We start from the raw sequence: 24,210 nt of genomic DNA on the forward strand, positions 1-24,210 counted from the left end.
AGGTTTCACCATGTTGACCAGGATGGTCTCGATCTCTTGACCTCGTGATCCACCCACCTCGGCCTCCCAAAGTACTGGGATTACAGGCTTGAGCCACCGCGCCCGGCCAGGTAGTTCTTATAGATTTAATTGGGGTGGCTGGAATAGGCCTCATGGAGAAGGTGAGGTCTGAGCAAAGAACTGAAAGAGGTAGAGGAGTAGCCAAGTAGAAAAGTGGAGAAAAGTGAAGAAGTATTTCTGGAGAAAAGTGATCCAGGTAGAGAAAGAGCTAGATCAAAAGCCTGGTGTGCTCGAGGCCTCTGATAGTGGGGCAGAGTGAGCAATGGGAAGATTAGTAGATGTCAGAGGAGTAATGGGGAACAAGGTCATTAAGTGCCTTGGACAACATCTTAAGGTCTTTGGTATATACTGTGGGTAATGGCAGCGATTTGCAAGGCTTGAATCAATAATACTATGTATTTCAGGATGCAATCTAGGTTTAGACAATCATGAAACAGATTTTAAACCTATATCAATGTCCACGTTTAGATACAGGCTTAAATTTTCATTGTGTAAGTTTTCATTATGCAGGACATTTAGTATCCCCAACCCCAGCTACCAAACACCAGTAGTGTTCCCCAGTCATTGTGGCAACTAAAATTCCTTCAAAAATCTCCAAAACACCCAGTGGGGCAATACTACCGTCCCCTTAATGGATAATCATTGTCTAACAGCAGTAATTCTTAAACATTTTGGTCTTAGAAACTCTTAAAAATTATTGAGGATATCAAAGAGTTTTTATGTGGGCTATATCTATCAAAATTTACCATTTTAGAAATGAGAAATGCAAACATTAAAAATATTTATTAATTCACTAGAAACAATAAACCCATGACCGTTTAACATAAGAGTAATCAAACATTATGTAGCCTTTGGAAAACTCCATTGTACACTCATGAACGAATGAGAATAAAAAAGGCAAATAATATATTAGTATTATTATGAAGATAGTTTTGGCTTCAGAGATCCCTGAAAGGGTCTTGGGGATCCCCAAGGGTTCCTGAACCACACTTTGAGACCCAAAGCCAATGGAAATAGGTAAAGCTCAATGAAAATATGAATTTAGTTTCCCTGGGATCTAAAACTATCTGCAAAAGAATATTCACAGAATTGTGTGTAACTAGATGCATTCTTGAGTCTTAGAATTGAACCATCTTGATATATGTTGGGAATCTCAAAATTTATGACAGAGGAATAAGAAGTGAAAGGAGACAGATGAAAAACTGAAAAAGCAAGAAGAAGGATACTATGGGATCTATAAAATGAGAAGAGGCCGTGAGAAAATTGTGCCTAAGCGTTTAACAGCTTAGATAAATTATGGTAAAAACATTTAAATACTTCATTTTCAATTCACATTTAATATAGAAACTATATGCAAGTGATTTGTTACAAGCTTAGAAACACAAAAGTTGTTTGGTCTAAAATGAGAATAAAAATACATACGAATCTCCTTTGTTTTTACAAGGCTTGTTAGATACTTTAAGACTTATAGTAAATATGTACTCAATTAGACCTTCCTGCAGAAAAGCATGAGGTTTCATATAAGCTTTCCTATAAGTAAATTAATTAGCTGGAGAGATCTTTTGCAGTGAAATAAACTTCTTTATGCTTAAAAAATTAAGTACTATATTAGGTGATTAAACATTTTAAATGTATTGTTTAAAACTAATTAAAGGCAATAACTGAAAAATTATCATCTGTCAAGTCTTTGCCTTTAGAATAATGTCTTTGTCTCTTTATTTCTGTTTTGTAAAATATCTCATCCAGCAGTCTGTTATTCGTCTTGGTACCTACTACAAGATCTTAGAATCTGAGGGCTTGTAAATAAATCTTAGAGGTCAAGTTCAAAACCTCATCCACCGCTTGTATCCTCTCCGCAAAAAAAGTGGTCCTTCAGGCTCTGCTTTGACAGTTCTAGTAATGTGGAAATCATTACCTCCACAAGAATCTTTGAATCTAATTTTTTTTTTTTTTGGCAATTGTAATTTGTGGAAAATGTTTCTTTACATTGTATATAAAACTATGTCTCTGTAGCTTTTTATATATTCTATAATTTGCCTTCTGTAGTAATTAGAAAATCTTAATAAAATGACAGGCATGAAGGGAGGGTACAGCATCTATCAGAGGGCACAGAGAATATGTGATCGATGTTCCTTATCTGCCATCCTCTGCTGAACACGGTGGACGGCTGGCTAAGCATCCATTCTAACTACTTGCTAGTGTCTCTTCCTGATCTATAGAGGACATAAAGCCTAAAGTGACATTTCTAGATTCCCTTGCAGCTAGAGATATAGATGTGATTTAGGTTACAGGAATCAGATGTTCTTGCCTATGACTTGATATTACAATTCAATTAAGTGAGAGCACATGGAGTCGATTTTACTGCTACACACTGCAAGCAGGGGTCATGTATCAGTTGTCATAGTGTCTTCCCAACTTGTTAATGTCAACAACTCCTTGGTTCTGCCATGTGGCTTTAATACTAACCTCTAGAGACCGAACTTAGAGTCTCTTTTCTTAGGCCCTTCCTGCCCCTCAGAGATTCTGGATTCATTTAATACTCTGTTATAAATCCCCTTCTGATTAAATTTACTAGAAGGAATTTTGCTCTTTGGACCTGAACCTTGACTATTTTCCCCCCTGAGCTCTTATCTACACTCTCCTCATGACAGGCCTTTAGATGATTGACAAAATAAATCATAAGCCCTCAACTTCTTCTTTTCTCCAGTACAAATATGTTGGTGGTTTCTGTGGAAAGATCTATATCAGCATGCCTGCTCTGCCATTTACAAGCTGGTAGGTGTGTGTGTGTTGATCACAGAAAAGTTACCTAACCCCTCCATGCCTCTTCAGTTTTCCAATTTATAAAGTAGGAATAACGATAGTCCCTAATAAGGTTGTTGTGAGATTAGTTATGTATGATAATTCTTGCATCAAGCTCAGGTTAGTGTCTGGCATGCAGGGCTCAATAAACTTTAGTTGTTATTATTGTCATTCCAGCGCTATTCTCAATTGACTTGATTTTAAAACACCAAATATACCAGTTGAAAATATATTCTGGTTAGTCAATGTCCTTCTTTAAAGAGTATTCCCAAACTGGATTCATACCCCAGCATATTTGATGAGTCCACAATATAGTATCCCTCTTAACATTTCACCTTTATTCAATGTAACAGAATTGATGTGTGTGTAATTTACTCTCATGGAGTTTAAACTCAACTCAAATCATAAAGTCTTTTTTTTTTCTATGATTAAAGCAAGATATCACTGTTTAGTGCCCAGGAAAGAGTTTGGATTTATACTTTTTAATATTCGTCTTGTTGAATTGAGCCTATTATTTGCCTGTAGTATAAGATTGTATACATATACTGGTCTCACATAAAATGAATTAAGTAGCCCTCCTAGCAACTTTGATAAGGAAGCAGTCAATTACCTCCCTTAAGTAATTGGTAAACACATTGAACAGCTTAGACCAAGGACAGAACACTGCAACCCACTTGGCATCCCCAGTGACACCAATCCTTTAATAATTACTCTTTAGGTTTGACTGTTTAATCATTCACGAGTCCAACTATACTATCATTTAACCCAAGTATCTCTGTAGTAAGGTTTTTTTTCAAAACCTAGTTCAATCCAGATCCTATTTGTAGCATTTCCCGATCCATTGTTCTAGAAAATGCATTATTTGCACAATTATGTTGTACTGTAACAAAATATTTTTTAAAAGTTTAATTTTAAACAATGATTCTAGCATCTGATAGCATGTCTTCAAGCACTGAGTGAAATCGTGGAGCTAGCCCTTTGAGCCAAATCGGCAATTTGCTATTTCTTTACTCAAAGGATCATTTTGTAATCTTTGTTCTACAGAACCTGATTAATTATTTTATAGTATTTCTTTTTCCCTCATTTCCCATTGATAGTGGGACCACCACTTTCTCAGCCCATAGTCCTTCACCTCTAGCACATATCAAACCTAATTATTAATCTCTTTTGTCATCCCACCTATTCTTCCAGGGCAGTATCTTCTAACCATGTGACCTGCATATGAATCACACAATTTCTGTAATTCTCTTTAAAACACTGGCTCAGATTCAGGCCTCATAAGCCCTTGTGCTAAATTATCATTTTCATTCCTCTTTTTGAAGATATTTGATAACAACTGTTTGGTTTTAGAAGAACACTTTTTCTATAATTAGAATTTGGCTAATTTTTAAAAATGCAATTACTAAAGAAAGTAACTTTTATTTCTATGTAAGATGTGGTGACTTAAAAGAAGGAAGAACAATGATTTGCTTTCTTTCCCTGGGATATTTTTACTTGTTTAGGCTCATTTTTAGGAACAGATTTATATAGTATTAATACATTTATCATGTATATGCATATAATATTGTTTTCTAAAGTAGGTATATTACTGTGATAAGAATAGCAGGTGCTGTATATTTTTGAGACATTATAAATTGGATAAAATGTCTTCTCATGGTATATTATCTGCTTAAAAGTCTTTGATAAGCATAATTATTAAAAAGCAAATGAAACATTAGCTTGTATAATGGAAATAAAGCATACTTTGCTTGAGAAATGTCCTATATATTCTGTGTTAAAACCTGGGGTTTTTGTTTCAAGCAATATAATTTTCAGATGTTAAGATAGTAAAGAAACTAAGAATATTTGCACACCCTCTCTTTTATTTGGTAGATTATTTTATCCTTGATAATATGCAAATATGAAGGACTTCCACTATATTTTATACAGTTCTTTGAATAAAATTATGTAGGATTTATATTTTGTTCTTCCAACATAATTTTTAAATAATGATTGAAATACCTAAGGCTGTATTTATCAGACATCATCAATTTTATTAAATATGATGATAGCAATTAAAGGCACATGCTATTAATTCAAACTGCTACAATTCTACTTTAAAAAGCAACTTAGCAACTTCTTCCAATAGAGCAATTGTATTCTACAGAGCACTAGAAGCAACAATTGCATATGTCTTAAGCTATTTGCTAGAGTAACTCACCAAAAGTTAATTTTTTAAAAGGACAATATCTTGTCTATGCCATGTATATGTGCTTGGTATTTCTCCAACTGTATATAAAACTTTCAAAGATCAGACTTCCCTTTTTCTGTACAGCTGCCTTTTCATTTTCTTTCTCTGAATAGACCCATAATGTTCAGGGAAAATATCAAGAATAATAAATCCAAATCTCTGTATAAAATATACCTTCATGACACACTCAAGCTGGAAATCACAGGAACCAATAAAAATGCAGGCAGCCTCCTGATAATGAGGTCAGAAATACAAATAAATTTACTTTTAATGAAGACTGGAGGCACAGTAATCAAAGTGTTAAAATTCATTTCATGCATATCTCATTTGCTTCTTAGCTGATATTTACCACGCAATTCTGTGAGAAAGTAGAGGCCTAAGATGCTCCAGATAAATGGCTCAATTAATTGTACAGAGGTAGACCTCTTTGAGCTGAGCCAGAGCTGTGAGCTCTTTATTAAAAGCACCATTCTGTAGCCCATAACCTTGTTCCTTGACTCCTCTCTGGTTTCCAATTTAAACAAGTCCCCATGCGGCCTGCTCTAAAGGGCTTTGTCTCCCTGTCATTGTTAAGAGAGCTGAGGCATCCTGGAAGTGTGAAATCAGACCTCATGAGTTGAACGGTTCCCCAGGGAACGCCGGACTGCGCAGAAGGTCAAAGTCATGGGCCGGACCATCTAAAAGTGTCTGATCGCCGGTCTGTGACACAGCAAGTTGGGGGTGGGGGCCTGGGGGCGGGAGCTAGACTGAAGAGGACTGAAATTGAACACATCTTAATTAAAGCCCACAGACAGCAAAACAAAATGTTTTCTAGGCAGCCTGTCAAATGGGGCTTAAATTTAGCTCTGCTAATGAATCTGAGCTGCTAACTGTTATTTCTTAAGATAATAAGACTCTCACAGAAGCTGATAAAAAAACTGTAGCATGTCTTTTTCTGCTGTTTTGTTACTTAAATATTTTCCAACAATGAAGACAGTTTTCCAAAAGAAAAACATGGGAAAAGTCTATGCAAATAAAGGGGTAGTAAACATCTCTCTTAATAACTAGTAGGTTTCCAGACTACGGGGCTGGCAAGTCACAAGTCTTTTGCATAGCCTTGTTTTAGAAAAAGATACGCTCATTTAATGGGACGATTTCAGTGACAGATTCTGTTAATTGTAAAATTCTCTCTCTCTCCCTTTTTTCTCTTCCTCTCCCCTATTGTTTCCTGAAGGAGATGGTGCATTAATTTGAGAGATCAATTCACCTGGGGTGGAGAAGTTTTATATTAGTGTACCTTTTAGTACAGTGAAAAGGTAGGGCATCTTTTGAAGGGTTTCACAGTTCTCCCATATCGCTGTTTCAGAAACTGAGTGGCTGGTCTCCCTGGGGAAGCTACGACCTCTTCCTTAGGCGCTCAGAAAAAAAACAGAGAGAAAGAGAGAGAGAACCCAGGGGAAAATGAAATGAAGGGGAGGGGCGGAGGAGAAGAACTCTTTTCTCTTTCTCCTCTTAGAACTTGAAAGAACCAATAGGCTGGGTCTAAATACTCTGCAAAGAAAGCCTCACTCAATGTAGGAGACTTGGAATGTTCTGTTGAAGCAGAAATTAGGGCCTGCTCAAGGAAAAGAATAATCAGAAGCTAAAAAAGGCAAATGATAACATGAACTATTTCCTACCACCCAAAGAAAAAATATTCCCCCACCCCACCCCACCCCACCCCACCATTGGCCTTTCCTTACAATGTGTAGAGTTTTAAGGAACGCTTGATTTAGCTGCAGAGAGAATCTTCCCCAGTCAACGCAGGGCCAGAGAGTCTCTAGGTCTTGCTTTGATGGTGCGGAGAGACATTAACCTTTTCACTGGTTAGCTGAAAGGTAAGTAAGCTGTACTGAGAGGTATTTTACAGTGACTCAAACTTTTTCCCTTACGAAGAATTTAGCTGACCAACTTTTCAAACCAGAGTGCCACTTTCTCAGGCTGTGAAAAGCTGCCCACAATTTGACTGAAATTTCAATCCACACTTGTGCCTTGCTCAATGCATGTGTATGTGTGGGAGTTGTAAATTGAGGCCTTAACCACCAGAGTTAATCTCTTTTTTAAATCTGTATTAACCTTAATGATTTGAAGTGCACTGTCCAACACTGGGCTATTGAGACCGAAGAAAAAACTACCCTCAACTATCAACAGTTTATTAGGGGCTTAACTGAAGTGACCTACTGTAGTAGTGTTCAGCTGAACAAGGCTATAGGCTTTTTGTGGAAAGGGAAAGAATTGAGGGTTTCATTAAAAAGTAATTTGTGCTTTATACTCACTCATTCAAAGAGAGTCTCAATTGCTCTTTATTCACACAGAGTTAATACAGTATCACAATGTTTCTCAATGAATGTGTTGTAACAAAAGAAAAATTTTACATTTTGAGAGGGAAAAATTCTTTGTAACTGTGGTAAGATTGATGGCTACTTAAAAGACTATAGAACCTTTCTTTCTTGTGCTCATGTCTAATGATGGAATATTATAATTTAACATTTTTTGCTGAAACAATGGGAGTTTAACTTTATGTTCAGATCATTAAAAATATCTTAAAAATAGGGCCAAGTTGTTCAAATATAAATTTGTCTCTTTAGACTTATTTAGAAAAAGTGTTCTGAAACCAAGCGCGTATCTTATAGTAACAGGCTCATTTGTACCATGTCAGAAAATATTCTTGCCTTAGCACAGACAGTTACTAGTGATTTAAAATCTCCCCTCTCCATCTACAAAATTTCTAAATGGATGCTAACTTGAGGATTTGAAGACGGCACTAGTCAATTGCCTCTTTTCAAACTATTGCCTAATAACTTGTAGGGCCTGACTGTTGTTATCTACTGAGATGCACAGCATATCTTTAAAGTACTTTGAACAAGCAAGAGAGAAAGCAGACAAAGAGCTTACTTGTGTCCCAAATTTAATGACAAAGACAAGGAAGCATCAGGATACATGTGTAAATGTGTGTGTGTGTGGATGTGTATGTATTTATATGTGTGTGTATATATAAAGTATCCTTTTCAAAAGTAAAAATTATTTTTAAAATTGGTAGTATATTCACACATTTCGGACTCAAATATATAGTCTTCAATTTTTGCCACCATCACAAATGTCATAAAGACCACAGAAGGTCCAAGAGTGAGCAAGGTCAAAGACTGAATTATCTTTTTGCCCCTGAATAGTTCAACATCTCTCTTGTTCAATTCAGAGCACATTAGATTATAAGGTCAGCATGAAATGGGGAATCATTAGATTTATATCTCTAAAACTGGAGGAAAAAATGGAGACTCTGTTATTTAGTATTCCCCAAATTAATGTTCATTTTATTAAATGAAAATTATGTCTCACTGAATACCCAAGGGAAAGGCTATTGTTATTCACATCAATTTACATCAGGAAAGAAATATCTCTATTTTTTCCAGGTTTGAAAGAACATGTATTTTAACTTCCATAGCGGCACACAGGCCAACTGGGTTAATCTAGTTTGCATATTCATGAAGTTTGAAAATCAATGACAGCTTCTTTCCAAGAGAAGACAAACTTATACAATTCTATCCAATTGTATAATGGGCAGGTATCTAAGCTTTTGAAGTAAATAGTACTTGCATTTTTCTAAAAGAAATGATTGTGCCAGATTAATTTGATTATAATCATACTAGAAATAAATATCATAAATAAAAAAAGTATATATTTTACATTCAGTTTTGTACAAGGAGCCAAATTAGCATATATGCAAATATTACAAACTACCCACTCTCCTATTTTCAGGTATGCCTGTTTTGAAAAAATATGTGACAACTGTTATCATCTTCTTGGTTACAAATGAGTTGATAATTACCTCTTTAAAGGAACTGTAAACTAATATTTTTAATTTTCTCACACACGGTCACTTAATAGGCAAACATTAAAATATAAAAATATCGCAGTTTTTGGAACAAACATCTGCTATTTTCATTTGAAAGCATGTTATCTTTTAATTTGTTTTTGATTCTGTTGAATGAATTAAAGAAATGTACCATGATTTCAGATCCTTGGATAATAGAAAAAGTACACTTCTTCCCTTAAAATAAGTCTGTTCCCCCGTTAGGATTATCTGGCTGAAAGTTCACGATGGTAAGCATATTTCTAGAGTAATAATAAGTGGATCTTATCATTCAGAAACAGTAACATTTGCACAAAATTGGTCAAGTCAGTCCTATTTATTGTCTATCTTGAGATGGCTAATTTAAGGAACAGTAAAGACATCCCCCAAATCCTTATGGAATACGATCATAAATGAATGGTCACATTGTTGTAAATTCAAAATAATTATTTAATTCTGAAAATTGATGAAATAATTGCATCAGCCCATTTGTTAATATGTTACAGAAACAGCATTACCCAAATCAGAAAGCTTTAAGAGACAAAACTAATTTTGACATTTTTACAGCTCCGTTTCCTACTTTAAGAAATTTCAAATAATCCAGAGGCTTAGTTGAGATCCAGAATTATCTCTGGGATGTGCCAGAGAATTTGGACAACTAATGAGTTGGATCACCAACCCAAATATCAAGAGTTCATACCAAGTTATTGAGTATTATGCACCTAAACTTTTCAGTGAAATATGCAACAGATTTCATGCATGTTTGAAATGTAAGTGTTAATGCTATGACAGAAGCTGATTCTGTATAGCACTGCTTCAGTATCTGGAAATAACAATACCTGGAAGAAATATTCCTACTACACTGATTAAACTTTGAAGAAGGTAACAATTCAAAAATCATTGTGCTTTTTAGTGTTTATTTTTAATATACCACCCTGCCTTTGAAAAGCAGAGATACTATAAAAATCAAGGGGTTGGAAAATATTTCTAAGATCAATCCTAAATCTTTTTTTTTTTTTTTTTTTTTTGAGACCAAGTCTCGTTCTGTTGCCCAGGCTGGAGTGCAGTGGTGTGATCTCGACTCACTGCAACCTCCACCTCCTGGGTTCCAATGATTCTCCTGCCTCAGCCTCCTGGGTAGCTGGGACCACAGGCACGTGCCACCATGCCCAGCTAATTTTGTATTTTTAGTAGAGACAAGGTTTCACCATGTTGGCCAGGCTGGTCTCAAACCCCTGACCTCAGGTGATCTGCCAGCCTCGGCCTCCCAAAGTGCTGGGATTACAGGCATGAGCCACCGTGGCTGGCCAACCCTGAATCTTTATATTTATTTACTTTGATGATCCAGTCAGCTGAAATGCAGAGTTGAATTAGTAAATGGTGCAGACCTCGTGTACTGCTTGATATAAGCAATAGGGGAATTGCATTATCTCTTACCAGTGACGTCAGCAGCCATCAATCCTTCCGCTCTGATGACTTTCACCTGGAGAAATCCCACATCTTTCAGGTTGTGAAATATCCTCAATGGGCTCTGAAAGACCCCAACATCAGTATTAGAAAAGAAAGGTCCCAAGGAGTCTTAAAGAGTGTGCTGAGAAAACATTAAATTTTTTAGTGTATCTTCAGACTTTGGGGTTAAGAAGATCAACATTAAACTAATTAAAAAATTTTTTGGTACTATTTTCCTCTTGGTGAGTTTTGAAAATTGCATATGCTAGCTGAGGGTTAAATTACCTAAAGACTGTTTTCTAGCATTTATTTCAAAAGACTTATGAAATTTGACATAAGAACTTAAGTAGTTCTACATAAGTAAAATACATACATAATCTTTTAAAATAATCAAATTGATGACTAAAAAGAAATTCAAAATAGTGAGTGATTTTTCTTACATTTATAGTTTCATTTGCTATTTTAGTATGTATAAAATGGAAACTTTGATGCTGCATAAGGGGTTCAAAGGGTCATTTGTGTTTCTTCAGTATAAATTACCCTTCCGCCATCATGAATGTACACCACACACACACACACACACACACACACACACACACACCATGTGGATGATTGTTGCTATATAAGTAGATTTTCTGAAAGAATTTAAAAAAAAACACATTTACTTCCATAAATAATTATCCATAAATAATGGTGAACAATAAATTCTAGAATAGATGTATCTGCCTTTTTTTTTTTTTTTTTTCAATCTCCAGCAAGCAAAGCACTCTAAGAAATATTTTCATATGTAGATATAATGATTTGGAGAATAGTGGAGTTTTGTTTTTTTTTTTTTTTTTTTAGAGATGGGGTCTCAGGTTGGAGTGCAGTGGTGTGATCATAGCTCACTGTAACTTCCAACTCCTGGGTTCAAGCATTCCCTCCATCTCAGCCTCCTGAGTGTCTGGAACTACAGACATGTGCAAATACACCTGGTTAATTAAAAAAAAAAATTTTTTTTTAAATTCTATAGAAAAAGGTCTCGCTATGTTACCCAGGATAGTCTCCAACTCTTGGCCTCAAGGGATCCTCCAGCCTTGGCTCCCAAAGTGTTGGGACTACAGGCATGAACCACCACTCTCAGCCCAGTTATCAATATTAAATCTCACACTGTTGGTTATGTAACACTCTTCAGACTCTGGGGATAAGAAGGTCAACATTAAACTAATTATTTTTTTCTACTATTTTCCTCTTGGTGAGTTTTGGAAATTTCATGGGCTAGATGAAGTTTAAATTACCTAAAGACTATTTTCTAGTATTTGTTTCAAAAGACCGCTGTAGTTCTACATAAGTAAAAGACATACACAATCTTTTACAGTCAATCAAATTGATGACTAAAAATCAATTCAAAAGTGGAATTTTTTCTTAAATTTATAGTTTTATTTGCTATTTTAGTGTGTATGGAAGTATGGAAACTTGGATAGGAAAATAGATCCAAATGATAAAATCTATTTCACTTCGTAAATTAATCATGGTGGTGTTTTATAAGTGTAGCAGTTGAAGGAATTAAAAGAGGGAAACAAATACAATAATTCAGAAGTCTAATTAGTAGGCACAAATACTTTGAGAGTAAAATGAACCAACAGAGTGCTGACATGTATTTGTTTATTTACACTTCATAGGATTTTTCTTATGACTCGATCAGCACTTCTACTCAGTAAATCAAAAGTACTTCTGTTTCATAATCTACAAAATGTTTCACAACCAGACAACATACTTTTGCATAATAAAAGTATCTATTAAAATGTTAGTAGAGTAAAAAGCATTCCCATCATCACATTAATAATGTGAGAATACTGACAAGCAAAAGCTCATTGCGATATGAACTTTATCAGTCCCATATGGCCAGTCATTGTTTACACTGAAGCTATGACCTTGGTATATTGAGAGGAGGAAATGTGGATATATAGGCAATCTCATAGCCTAACTTTTTATAAGCGTGTTTAGCATCAGGATTAACTGTTAATCTTTTACTATTTTTAAACAGTTGTTTATCACCAAAAATCTATTTAAAATACCCAGGTGACAAGATTCAGTAAAAATGCACTTCTCTCTCCATTTAAATTCCTGTAAATGAAGGGTTTCAGAGTGGGGGCTTTAGACAGCAGAGTATAATTCAGAGGTTTGTAGGCATGTTGTGTTTCAACAGTAATATCAAGTTTGGAAAGTTCCTTATCTCAGTGCTTACACAATGTTGTAAATCAGGTAAGTCTCTGACCCTAATGATGGGGAATAGTTTTATCAAAAAAGTTTCTGTACTTTAATTTTCAGAGGCAATTTAAATCAAGTTTTATTTTGACTGAAACAAATATCATCAGTCCTTATGTCTGAGACTCATTTCACATTGGTAGCCTAATTTCACAGACATATTGTCTTCTGGTGCTTCAGCTCTGATCCTCTGCTTCCCATTTGAATGGGTAATTATTGTTTGAAGGTTTCATTTCCCCAAGTCAGCTGATACTCCATAATTTATTGCAAATTTCAACTGTTTAGGCCAGTGACACATCGATTATAATAAGAAGTAAAATAAATAAATAAATATATTCATTTAAAAATATAACTTCATCAAGAGGTATTCATCAAGAGGTATTCCTGCCTTGCTATTTATGGTTATTTTAGAAGGCCTAAAAACCTGGATGGCTTCTGAAGCCAGAAATTTCCATAGCAGAGGAATCTATGATTTGCTGTGAATCCTTTCAGCCCTCAATAGATGGGAAAAGATTGAAATGCTCTGGAGAGGAGTCCTCTTTATTTTTTTAATGAAAGGCTGTATAATATATTTTCTCTATGGCTGCAGCAGCTGTCAGGGAGAGCATCTCAGTTCAGCTCTATTACGGGAGAGGCAATACCCCATCCTATGGCATCGAGATGCTCTGAGGGGCCAGAGCTGATTGACAGCTTGTCACCGTGACGTCTTATTCCATCTCTGTTATGGAGAAAATTAATGTCACACCACCAGCCTTATGACTTGCTGTCATCTTAGAACCGCTCACCTTTTATCAATGCTCTAAATAACATTTCAAGCCCATCGTCTCACGGTGGACAATCCGGTCAAGGGACATTAAATCAGATGACGGTGAAATGTCATAATAAAAATGGAATGCTAACAACTTCTTCTCTAAACTAGCTCCTCTGGTTTTTAAACTGTGACAAGGGGGAGCAAGGGTTTAGCATACCCGTTCTGAAAAGGTCATACAATTGCTCTTGGTCTACTACCCATTACTACCCGCCCCCTATTGACCTTCCCTCATTTCCTCCTCCTAAAAGAAGAAAAAAAGAAAAATGGAATTAGCCATCTTTTCAGAATGTGGTGATCAAAAAATGGCTCACACAGTGATGTTTGTTTAATTTGTGGGGCTTCAATCCTTAGCAATGAACAGCTAAACAGCAGTAATGGAGGGCTTTTTGAGGGCTGCTTCCCATCAGAGTGAGGGCAATTCATTTGCTTTCCTGACTGTGATCAGTGTCAAATTCCTAAATTTGACCTCAACCTTTAAAAATACATATGTTCTTGCAGGAAAATATAATTCTCCAAAACACCTCCTTTATACGTTTCTCCAAAACAAATAATATTTCAGATATGATATGGCATTCATTCATTCATTTAATGATCCTTATAATAGAAAGGAAACACACTGAAGCCTAATCCATAGGTCTTTGTCCTTGCATGGCTATGAGTAAAATAACACATGTGCTATGTTGCATAGAGTGGCTTCTTAGCAGGTATGTGTTTAGAGGGAGGTATAGGTCTCTGCCTAAAATTCCAGGCTGAAAAAAAGTGTATTTAAACATGGTTCACTTTTTAATATATTGAACAGAATATAATCTGATAATTCAGTCAAACATCTACCTAATATTTTATGTTTTATTGAAAAAAGGTGTGGAAATATTCAAAATTCTGAATGGAAATGGCCCATTGCCATTCGGCCATCCGGCAAAAAGAAAAAAAATTAATAATAGGTGGATTACTTCTAATTACCTAGGCAGCAGTATCCCTTAATATATGGGATAACATCAAAATATTAATCCATCAACTATAGTATTATAATGCCTAGAAGAATTTTTATATTAATATACTGATTAATTCCATTAAAATTGTTGTAATTCATGAGGCTCACTTCTGGTGACAGAAGAATATGTTTTGGTGGGTCCCACAATGTAAAATAATCTTCATTATTGCAATTATATATTAGAAGATGTCACACAATATCTTAGGCTCTTAGGTGGTTTAAAAATATATACTATTTAGCCTTGCTAAGTCACCGCTATTAAACTGTTTATGATAACACCATTGGTAGATGAGTTGTACAAGCATTAGCAGACAGCTGATTCAGTGGAGATAGCCAGAATAAATTTGCTGAAGCGCACATCCTGCTAATCTGTTTGAAGAATATTGTAGAGCATTAGTACCAGCACTTCATGTTATCTGCACAGCCTGATAAGGTACATCTTTATTAAATTCAGTTATTGAAAGGATGTCAGTCAGCAAATAGGAATATTTTAAAGTTAAAAAAAAAGTGGTTCTTTGTTAGTCAGAGCTTGGTTTCATGGCTGAGTGTCTAGAGGAGCCTTCTAAACACCTGGCGGCACTGTACAATACAAGCTTTGTCATTTTAAGTGGAAAAGCTTTTTTCCCAGCTTCATGGGTACTGAGGCATTTATTTTTTCAAACCTCCATTGAGAGAGAATGGTGGAGTAAGAGCTCCCCTCTCTGTTGATTCAAGAAAACTACATTGTGGGAAATGTCCTTTGGGAGGATGCTGGGAAATAGTAAGATATGGTTGTGAATATTTCAGTTTGGTATAATTTGAGGAGGGTAGTTATTTTAGTGATTTGCTATTCCATGCTATCGTTCTACATTCGATCAAAAAGGAGGCTCCTTTTAATTTTATTTCACATTCAATTAAGAAAATTAAAGGAACGAAGTGAGGCTTTTCTGAGCAGCTGAAGATAAAAAATCACTCCTGTGAATACTCTTTAGTTACCAAGGTACTAATTAATGTAAGTACCATTAACTCCATCTCAAACTTGGAAAGACAAAGATATTTTAATTGCAGCTTCAAAGAATCGGTAAATTAATTTTAAAGTCATGTCGTATAAACCTGGCCTTCGTTTGTGGGTAGCATCCCTGCACGATAAAATAACTGACTAGAATCTCAGAATATGGAATTTGCTCTGGAAGAGATTCTAGAGAAGCTCAAGTCTCTAGACATGGGTGGGTAGTGCAAGTGTCTCTGTAAAGGTCCGTGTGGCATTTGTTTTCACTCAGCTTTTTACTTGTGCCAATTCTTGCATCAGACAGCTTCTCAGAAGTACTTCTGTCCCTCCAGGTAAATTGTTTACAACCTCGTCTAGTCACATGTGACTTTGGAAGGAGGAGGGTTACATACGTACATATCTCTTTAATATCTCCTCTCGTTCCTTCTGGTCCTCCAGGGAGTTGACGGAGAGGTCAGAGATGCTGACTGTGGCTGATGCTGTCAGAGTGACCAGCAGCACCAGGTGTCCCTCACCCTCTTCCAGCTGCAACTCCAACTTGTGCGTCTGTTCCCTACTGAGGGCTGACAGGTCGACCTGGCACCTAGAGACAAATGTTTTGAATCAGTAAGTTACTATTTTTTTTTTTTTTTGTGGCCATATCAAACAGCTGCTCCAGCTGCTCAGATCTCTATGAAAAATAAATCAATAGAAATACTATTTGGACCACTGGATGAATGAATACATCTTTCAAGTCAGTTTTTTTTTTTTTTTTTTTTTTTTTTTTTTTTTTTTTTTTTTTTTTTGACAAAGTTTCGCTCTTGTTGCCCAGACTGGAGTGCAATGGCATGACCCTGGCTCACTGCAACCTCCGCCTCGTGGGTTCAAGTGATTCTCCTGCCTCAGCCTCCCAAGTAGGTGGGATTACAGGCACATGCTACCATGCCCAGTTAATTGTGTATTTTTAGTAGAGACGAGGTTTCTCCATGTCGGTCAGGCTGGTCTTGAACTCTTGACCTTAGGTGATCCTCCTGCCTCGAAAGTGCTGGGATTACAGGGTGAGCCACCATGCCTGGCCTAGTCAGCTAACCTTTTTCACAAAATTCAGACCCTGATTATTGTAAGATCTGTAATTGCTTATTTCCTGTAAGATAAAAAATATATGCTGACCTGAAATTCTATTATTACCCACTGTCACAGTATTCATAAAGTGGTAAGGACTTCCCATCTCAAGGTGGCCTAAGACATTAGGTTACTGGGGCTTTGCTTACAGAAGAATGATGTGAGCCATCTAGAGACCAACTACCAAAATTCTGAATTTTTGTGTTACTTTTTAAAAATGGATGTTTTCCCCTCATTCATAAATGTTATTAAGCAGTGGATAGGGTATGTACCATTGTGAGGCCATATATTTTATATTTTTAAAATCATGCCGATATATTCATAGTACACTGTATAAATCTAAATGAAAACACATAAATCTCTTGAAAACATAATAGCTCATGTCTTAAGCACTTGAGTTGTGCTAAGAGGGGCTTTCTAATGTGGCAGTCAATGCTCTATATGCCACTCTCTAGGAGCTAATACCTTGAAAACGCTTTTCATAAAAATGTCAATTGATTTTGAAGAGAAAGGTAATGTGGTGACCACAAGGCTAATAAACTGAGAGAAAGGTGGCAGACATGACTAAAAGGCATTTAAAACAGGAAATGGCCAATTATAAGAATAAATGTGGTAACCTACCACAAACTGGGTGGTCAGGGACAGATTAAATTCTTGCTCTTTCTTATTCCTCACTCTATTTGGTGTTTATTGTTTTTCTTTTAAACTAAACTCCTACAGACAGTGTTTCAAAGCTTGTAGTTGAGTTCAAACATCTCTTTAGCAAGAGTGATAGCAGATATTGAACTGAAGTCAAATATTTCAATAGGCCTTTTATTTTTGCCTACTGGTTAACATGAGGAATGTCTGAGGCTAGACACAAATGGGAGGAAGAAGAATATTGATGTAAGAAAGGAAAACAATATGCTATGTCCTGGTCAGTGGCAGCAAGTCAGCATGTACTAAATACTAACTATTGAGAAACTGAGAAATTAGAGCCTGTACTAAGTCTGGAAAACATCTTCTAAAGTTAGAAAGTGTGTCAAATAACTGCATGGTTTCTACTAACACAATATCCATTTCAAGGTATTCTCATGCTGTCTCCTCAAACTCTGAAGGGTAAAAAATACATATCATATCCCTTATCTAATATTTTAATTTTAATTCAAATTAAGTTCTTATCAATAACACCTAGAACAAATTGAGGTTAAAAATTTTTACAGTGGAAAACAACCATTCAAACATATTCTCTAATTAAAAAAAAAGGTATCATCTTTAGAGATCTTTCCAGCACCTAACACACTGCTGGGCCCATAGTTTGTTGAATGCAAATGGCTTGGATAGGGAGTATAATACTAGAGGAATGATGATATAATTCAGAGAATATTTTTGGTTAGATACAGTTGGAACCAAGAAAGGTCTTTCACTCTTAAAACACTAAAATACACTGATGTCTTCTGAAGGATTTTCTCTTATGCCCACTACCACTTTGTACTGATCATATAGACGGTGGATTATCTTGATTTATATTAGTCATTGCTATTAATGCTTCACAGGTGGGGAAGGTACTCTAAAGATTATATAATTTAGGCTTTGCAAACTGGAAATTTTCAGATGGAATCCGATCCACAGATTTGTTGTTTTTGCTTGTTGTGCCAAAAAAATGTTTTGAATATAAATATTTTTAAATACAGGGTAAATGTCCTCTGAATTAGTTATTGTTTCCCACACTGGCCTGTTTCACTTAATTACTCTACCTGGTTCCAGTAGGCAGAAGGATTTGTGATTCTTGCAATCTCCCTAATTTACCAACAAGAAAACCGAGGGTCAGGGAGGGCACATGACTGAGTGGAGACATATAGTTAGTTATTAGCGGAGCCGGCCTGAACCTGAGACTCTGGAATCCAAGATCTAGGTTTTTCTCCACCACTCTATCTTTAAGTAACCATGCATCCCAGGAAGAAGCACTGTTAGCACTGCTTCTCAAACTGGGTAATATCTGGGATGTTTTTTAATTTTTTAATTTTAATACTGTTGACACCGGGTCTTACTCTGCCGCCTAGGCCGGAGCGCAGTGGTGCAATCATAATCACGGCTCACTCACTGAAGTATTGATCTCTCGAGCTCAGGTAGTTCTTCCCACCTCAGCCTCCAGGTAGCTGGGACTACAGGTGCGTGCCACCAAGCCTGGCTGATTTTTTTTTTTTTTTTGGTATTTTTTGTAGAGATGGGGTTTTGTCACGTTGCCCAGACTGCTATTGAACTCCTGGGCTCAAGCAATCCACCTGGGCTGGCATTCTAAAGTGTTGAACAAGCCACCACACCCAGCCCTGGACTTTTTGAGACAGAGTCTCACACTGTTGCCTAGGCTGGAGTGCAGTGGCACAAACTCAACTCACTGTAACCTCTGTCTCCTGGGTTCAAGAGATTCTCGTGCCTCAGCCACCCAAGCAGCTGGGATTATAGGCGCCCATCACCATGCCCAGCTAATTTTTTTGTTTTTAGTAGAGGCAGGGTTTCACCATGTCGATCAAGCTAGCCTTGAACTCCTGATTTCAAATGATCCACCCACCTTGGCCTCCCAAGATGCTGAGATCACAGGCATGAGCCACCACACCCAGCCGATTTTTTTCCCCCAACATTTATTTAAGGTTTTAATGGGCACACATGCAGGTTTGTAATGTAGGTAAACTCTCCTGTCACAGGGGTTTGTTGTACAGATTATTTTGTCACCCAGGTACTAAGCCTAGTACTCAATAGTTACTTTCTCTGCTCTTCCTCCTCCCACCCTCTACTCTCAAGTAGGCCCCAGTGTCTGCTGTTACCCTCTTTGTGCCTGGACTTATTTTTAACAGAAATAATTATCTCCTTTTCCAAGTATAAGAAAATATGTTACTTTAATGCTTTAAAAAATATATAAACCAGAGAAGAAGGCTACAAGCTATTGCTCTTACAAGATTAAGACAAATTTATAAATTGAATTTTGAAACCATGAAACTAATAAATTTAAATTAGCAATATCAATTTATAGGGAAGATTATGCTTTTCTGTAACAACTAAATTTCAGTATTGGGTGTACTCACAGAAATAATTTCAGGTCCTGTGCTATATGCAGTGTTTCAGCATTTTGACTTTAATAATCCCAATGTAGAAAATGTCCATTTTCATAAATGTATTAGACAAGAGAATATTTAATGACTTCAAGGTTCTTTGTGCTACTTAAGGTTGTTCGGATCTCTTATTTGTCTAAATATTCTGCTTGAGAGTAAGGTGCCATTTTTAATGAAGTGTCACCTATAACTAGGCAAAATTGTCTTATTATCTTGAGCATAAAGTTCACATTAAAACTTCACTGATGGGTATCAAATCAAATTATTGCTGGAATTGGGTGGGGGAAAAGCATTTGCTACCCCCTCGTAACTTTTGAACAAATATGTTCAAGGATGGAACTCTTACAACACAGTCTAGTGCAAGGATGTGAATACAGCACTAGTTGCTGTGGGGCAGAGTCTTCTGTATTTGGCTCACCTGTACGGTTACGTCCTGAGCAAAGGAAGGTTTCACTACAGTTTGAATATAGAATTAATAAGTGGTCATCCAGATGGTTCAGAATAGGCATACAGTAATGAATGGTTTTATATTGTTACCAAGATGAAAATGCAAAATTTAAAAGCATGAAAACAAATTTATGAACTCCAAAAATATGTTCACAGACACATACACAGAGAAAAGATCCTGGGTTTGGGAGTCAGATTCCCCTGGTTCTAGATTGCAGTCTTTCTCTAATTAGTCACGTGACCTCTTTCAAGACAACTTATTCTCTTGAATTTCAGTTTTCTCATCTGTGGTTATAAGCTAATTAAACTAGATGAACTTTAAATTCTCAAAAACCTCAAATTCCACAGTTTGTTGTAACTCTCTGTTTACATTTGCTGTATCTTCCTTTCTTTGCAATTCCACAAATCAAAAAGCTAAGAGAACAAAATTATCTTATAGGAAGTGAAATATGATTGCTCAGATGTATGGCTAAAAAAACTTCTGAATGTTGGTGTAAGAAGGCATTTCATCTCATCTAATTTCAAACTGTACTGCAAAAAGCAGTAGGGTGTGCCCCAGAGGCGAGGGTGGCAGTGTGAGAAAAAGGGTTGTAGACTATCCTCTTTGGTTCAAAGAGCAGCTCCCCTATCTGTTTTATATTGAGGGTTCTATATGTGTGGTTTAAAAACTTATCTGATACAGCTTATGTATCTCCCTAGGCTCTCCTGGAGCCATGGTCTCCTGAGTCCTCAGCTGTTCGCTTTCCCTCAGCTGCTACTTTGGCTGTGCCTCCTCAAAGCGCTGCTCTTCATCCCACACCCATGACCAACTGACTGTGCTTGGGTCCTCATGGGTCTCCTACCTAGGGTTGGCTGATCTTTCACTGTCCCAAATGAGCCAAGCACTTCCCTGGGCTGCTAAGGTGCATCCATGCCTAGCCACCATGTACCTTGAATTTCTGGCTTCTAAGGCCACTTCTGCACTTGAATAGGAAGCCACTCTGTGAAGACTGTATCTGGCTTCTATATCAACTGCCAAGGAAGCTGCATGCAACAATGCTGAAGTTGCCTCCTTGTAGGGTGAACTGTGATCAACGGAACAGGAGATGAGAAGACAATGTCCCACATGTCTTCCCTTTCACAAATTGTTCCAAAACATAATTCTTCCTATGGCCTGTGCACATGTGGCCATATGGGTTCATCTGCTAAGCAACCAGCTATATCTCTGAAATACCAGAAATAGTGACCAGCCCATGAACATATTTCCTTGTATTGCTTCCTAGTATTCCCTGCCTCATGTTCTTTCTTTCTTACTTTCACTGTCTGGGATGGTATCTCCTAATAAAGTACCAGCACTTAATCATTACCTATGCTCTATTTTTCTTGAGAACCTGGCCTAAGACAAAAACCACTCCTACAGTCCAACCCTCTCCATATGGAGGTCTACAACACAAACTTGATTATATGCCTCCCTGGCTTTCCACTATTTACAAGATATCCTTAGCAAGTCAACAGTACCCTCCATGACTTACCATCAACTTATGTGTTACTTGCTGATGCATTCTCACTTACTATTTGTCATTACAGAAGCCCTATAATCCTCCCAACATCCATGCTAGAATGCACCTGTTTATGTTTGGACAAGGCATGCCCTCAAAGTGAGATGATGTATCTACTCATCTTTGCATGGCCAATTTCTACCAATTCTCATTGAAATAACTTGCAGCTATCTTTCTCAATATCCTGAAATGCCTCGAGGGCAGGAGCAATGTCTTATTCTCAGCATGTGGCACAGCAACTGGGATACAGCTGGTGCACTGTAAGTATTAAAGTAAATGGAGGTTCAGGAGGCTAATAATTTACTCTTGGTGACAATGTTTGACGGTGGCAGAGCCAGCACTGGCATGTAATGTGCTCATTCTACCACTTCTATATTGTCTTCCTAGAGAGTGGTTTGACTTCTCTCCAATACTCATTTCACTCACTAATTCATTCATTCCTTCATTAACTGTTCATTAAGTGCATATGTCTCAGGTCCTCTTAGATTTGGAGATTCAGCCCCTTCTAAACCTTCATGTTTCTCAGATCTTTACTTCTGGAATGAGCGCAGATTCTATGTTACTTTGAAGACAGTTATTTGGCTTCAGAGTTCTTGGCTGGGGAATTTTAATAAATCCCAGTTATTCATTAGTACTGTGATATTAAAGAAGTCACTTAAACTCTTTGTGCTTCAGCTTTCCTCATTTGTTGAATGGAAATTTTAAAAAAACATGCCTTCTCTTTGCAGAGAATTGTAAGGACACAGGAATAATGGATGAAAAAGTACTTTAAAAAATTGAAAGTGCTATGCAAATATATTATCTAGTTATACCATTGCATTTGCCTTTGTTTGATATTTGAAAATTCAAATAATCTGCATCAAACTCACTCATCAATTAATGAATCAACAGAATAACCAAAACAGACTCGAATCTAAAAGAGATTTTGGTATTAGTCTGTTCTCATGCTGCTAATAAAGACTTACCCAAGACTAGGTAATTTATAAAGGAAAGAGGTTTAATTGACTCACAGTTCCACATGGCTGGGGAGGCCTCCCAATCATGGCAGAAGACAATGAGGAACAAAGTCATGTCTTACATGGTGGCAGGCAAGAGGGCATGTTCAGGGGTACTCCCCTTTATATAACAATCAGATCTCATGAGACTAATTCACTGTCACCAGGACAGCATGGGAAAGACTCACCCCATGATTCAATTACCTTCCACCAGATCCCTCCCACAACAATGATAATTATGGGAGCTACAATTCAAGATGAGATTTGGGTGGGGACACAGAGCCAAACCATATTAATTTCAGTGCTACTTTCCCTCATTCCACAAATGCTTCCTAGTATTCCCTGTGTCATGCTCTTTCTCTCTCACTCTTACTGTCTGGGATGCTACCTCCCATGCCAGAGAGTAGGAAAAATAAGACTTAGAAAAATTAAGTGATGGCAAGAACTTGAACCATGTTCCTGACTTCCATATCAGAGTTTGAAGTTCTCTGCATTAAAAAAAAAATTATATACATTTGAACAATTTAAGCACATGAAAGGAACATCTTTAGATATTATCCTTTAAAAGTTCAAGGAGAAAAATCTCAGAGCTCTGATCAACTTCTTTTCTTCCCTGCCTCTCCATCTGCTGTCTCTGAAATAGTAACCCTCAACATTCCTTCCCAGATGAAACAGTCTTGTGATTAGCACCCTGGATGTGTACATATGAGCCCCCTGGGGTACAGAAAGTATATGTTAGAACTGTTTGCAATTATTTTTAACTTAAAAATAAGACAGAAAGCAAGCCACATCAATACTAATATGCACATTAACACAGGTGGTTCATATGTCAGCTAAGTCACACAGGTCTCAAGTACTTTGAGGGAGGCATACGATCTGTGTGCCTAACATGAAGGGGTCGACAGTGGCACCCTTCGTGGCTCACTCGCCTTCCCTGAATTGCAGTTCATAAATGCCCTGTTAAGTGGATTTAGAGATTATGTAATCTAGTTTTAACTAAACTAATCCTCACAGAATGGACAATTGGCTTTAAAAGATCCCGCCAAAGGAACTATGGATTGAAGATAACACTAATTGAACAAGCACAAGTGAACAGCAATGATAAACAAGAATCTGCCGAGCTGACACTTCTTCCCCACTTGAGCTCTGTGTCAGCCACGCTATGACTCACAAAGCAATGGTGCTAGAATCAGATCCTGCAAGAGATCCACCAAAACAATCCAAAATTATCAAGACGAAATTTATATCTGCTCTCTTTAACAATGAACTCCTAAGTATATATTATGCCTTAAAGAACTAGCTAATGAGATTTTGAAGCCATCATGATTGGCAAAACATTGAAACATGAAACACTCAAAATGAAAATGAAAAGACAAGCCTCTATGGGGGGGAAATTTTTGAAAATTATACTTTAAGTTCTGGGATACATGTGCAGAACATGCACGTTTGTTACATAGATATACACAAGCCACGGTGGTTTGCTGCACCCATCAACCTGTCTTTACAGTAGGTATTTCTCTTAATGCTATCCTTCCCCTAGCTCCCTGTCCCCAACAGGCCCCGGTGTGTGATGCACCTCTCCCCGTGTCCATGT

The 24,210-nt window shown here is 36.9% G+C and overlaps 1 protein-coding gene across 6 annotated transcripts in view; it reads right to left on the reverse strand.

Annotated features, from left to right (window-relative positions):
- The window catches only part of MCTP1 (multiple C2 and transmembrane domain containing 1), a 571,324-nt gene that overhangs the window by 182,482 nt on the left and 364,632 nt on the right, over nucleotides 1–24,210 (reverse strand). For all 6 annotated transcript variants that reach the window (XM_017514095.2, XM_017514096.2, XM_017514093.2 and 3 more), the window contains 2 exons: nucleotides 15,843–16,029; nucleotides 10,398–10,491 (listed from right to left, as the gene is read on the reverse strand). In XM_017514095.2, the coding sequence (XP_017369584.1) occupies nucleotides 10,398–10,491; nucleotides 15,843–16,029 (281 nt within the window). The remainder of the gene's footprint in view (nucleotides 1–10,397; nucleotides 10,492–15,842; nucleotides 16,030–24,210) is intronic.

This window comes from Cebus imitator, unplaced genomic scaffold (genome assembly GCF_001604975.1).
Source record: "Cebus imitator isolate Cc_AM_T3 unplaced genomic scaffold, Cebus_imitator-1.0 Scaffold515, whole genome shotgun sequence".
Lineage (NCBI taxonomy): Eukaryota > Metazoa > Chordata > Mammalia > Primates > Cebidae > Cebus > Cebus imitator.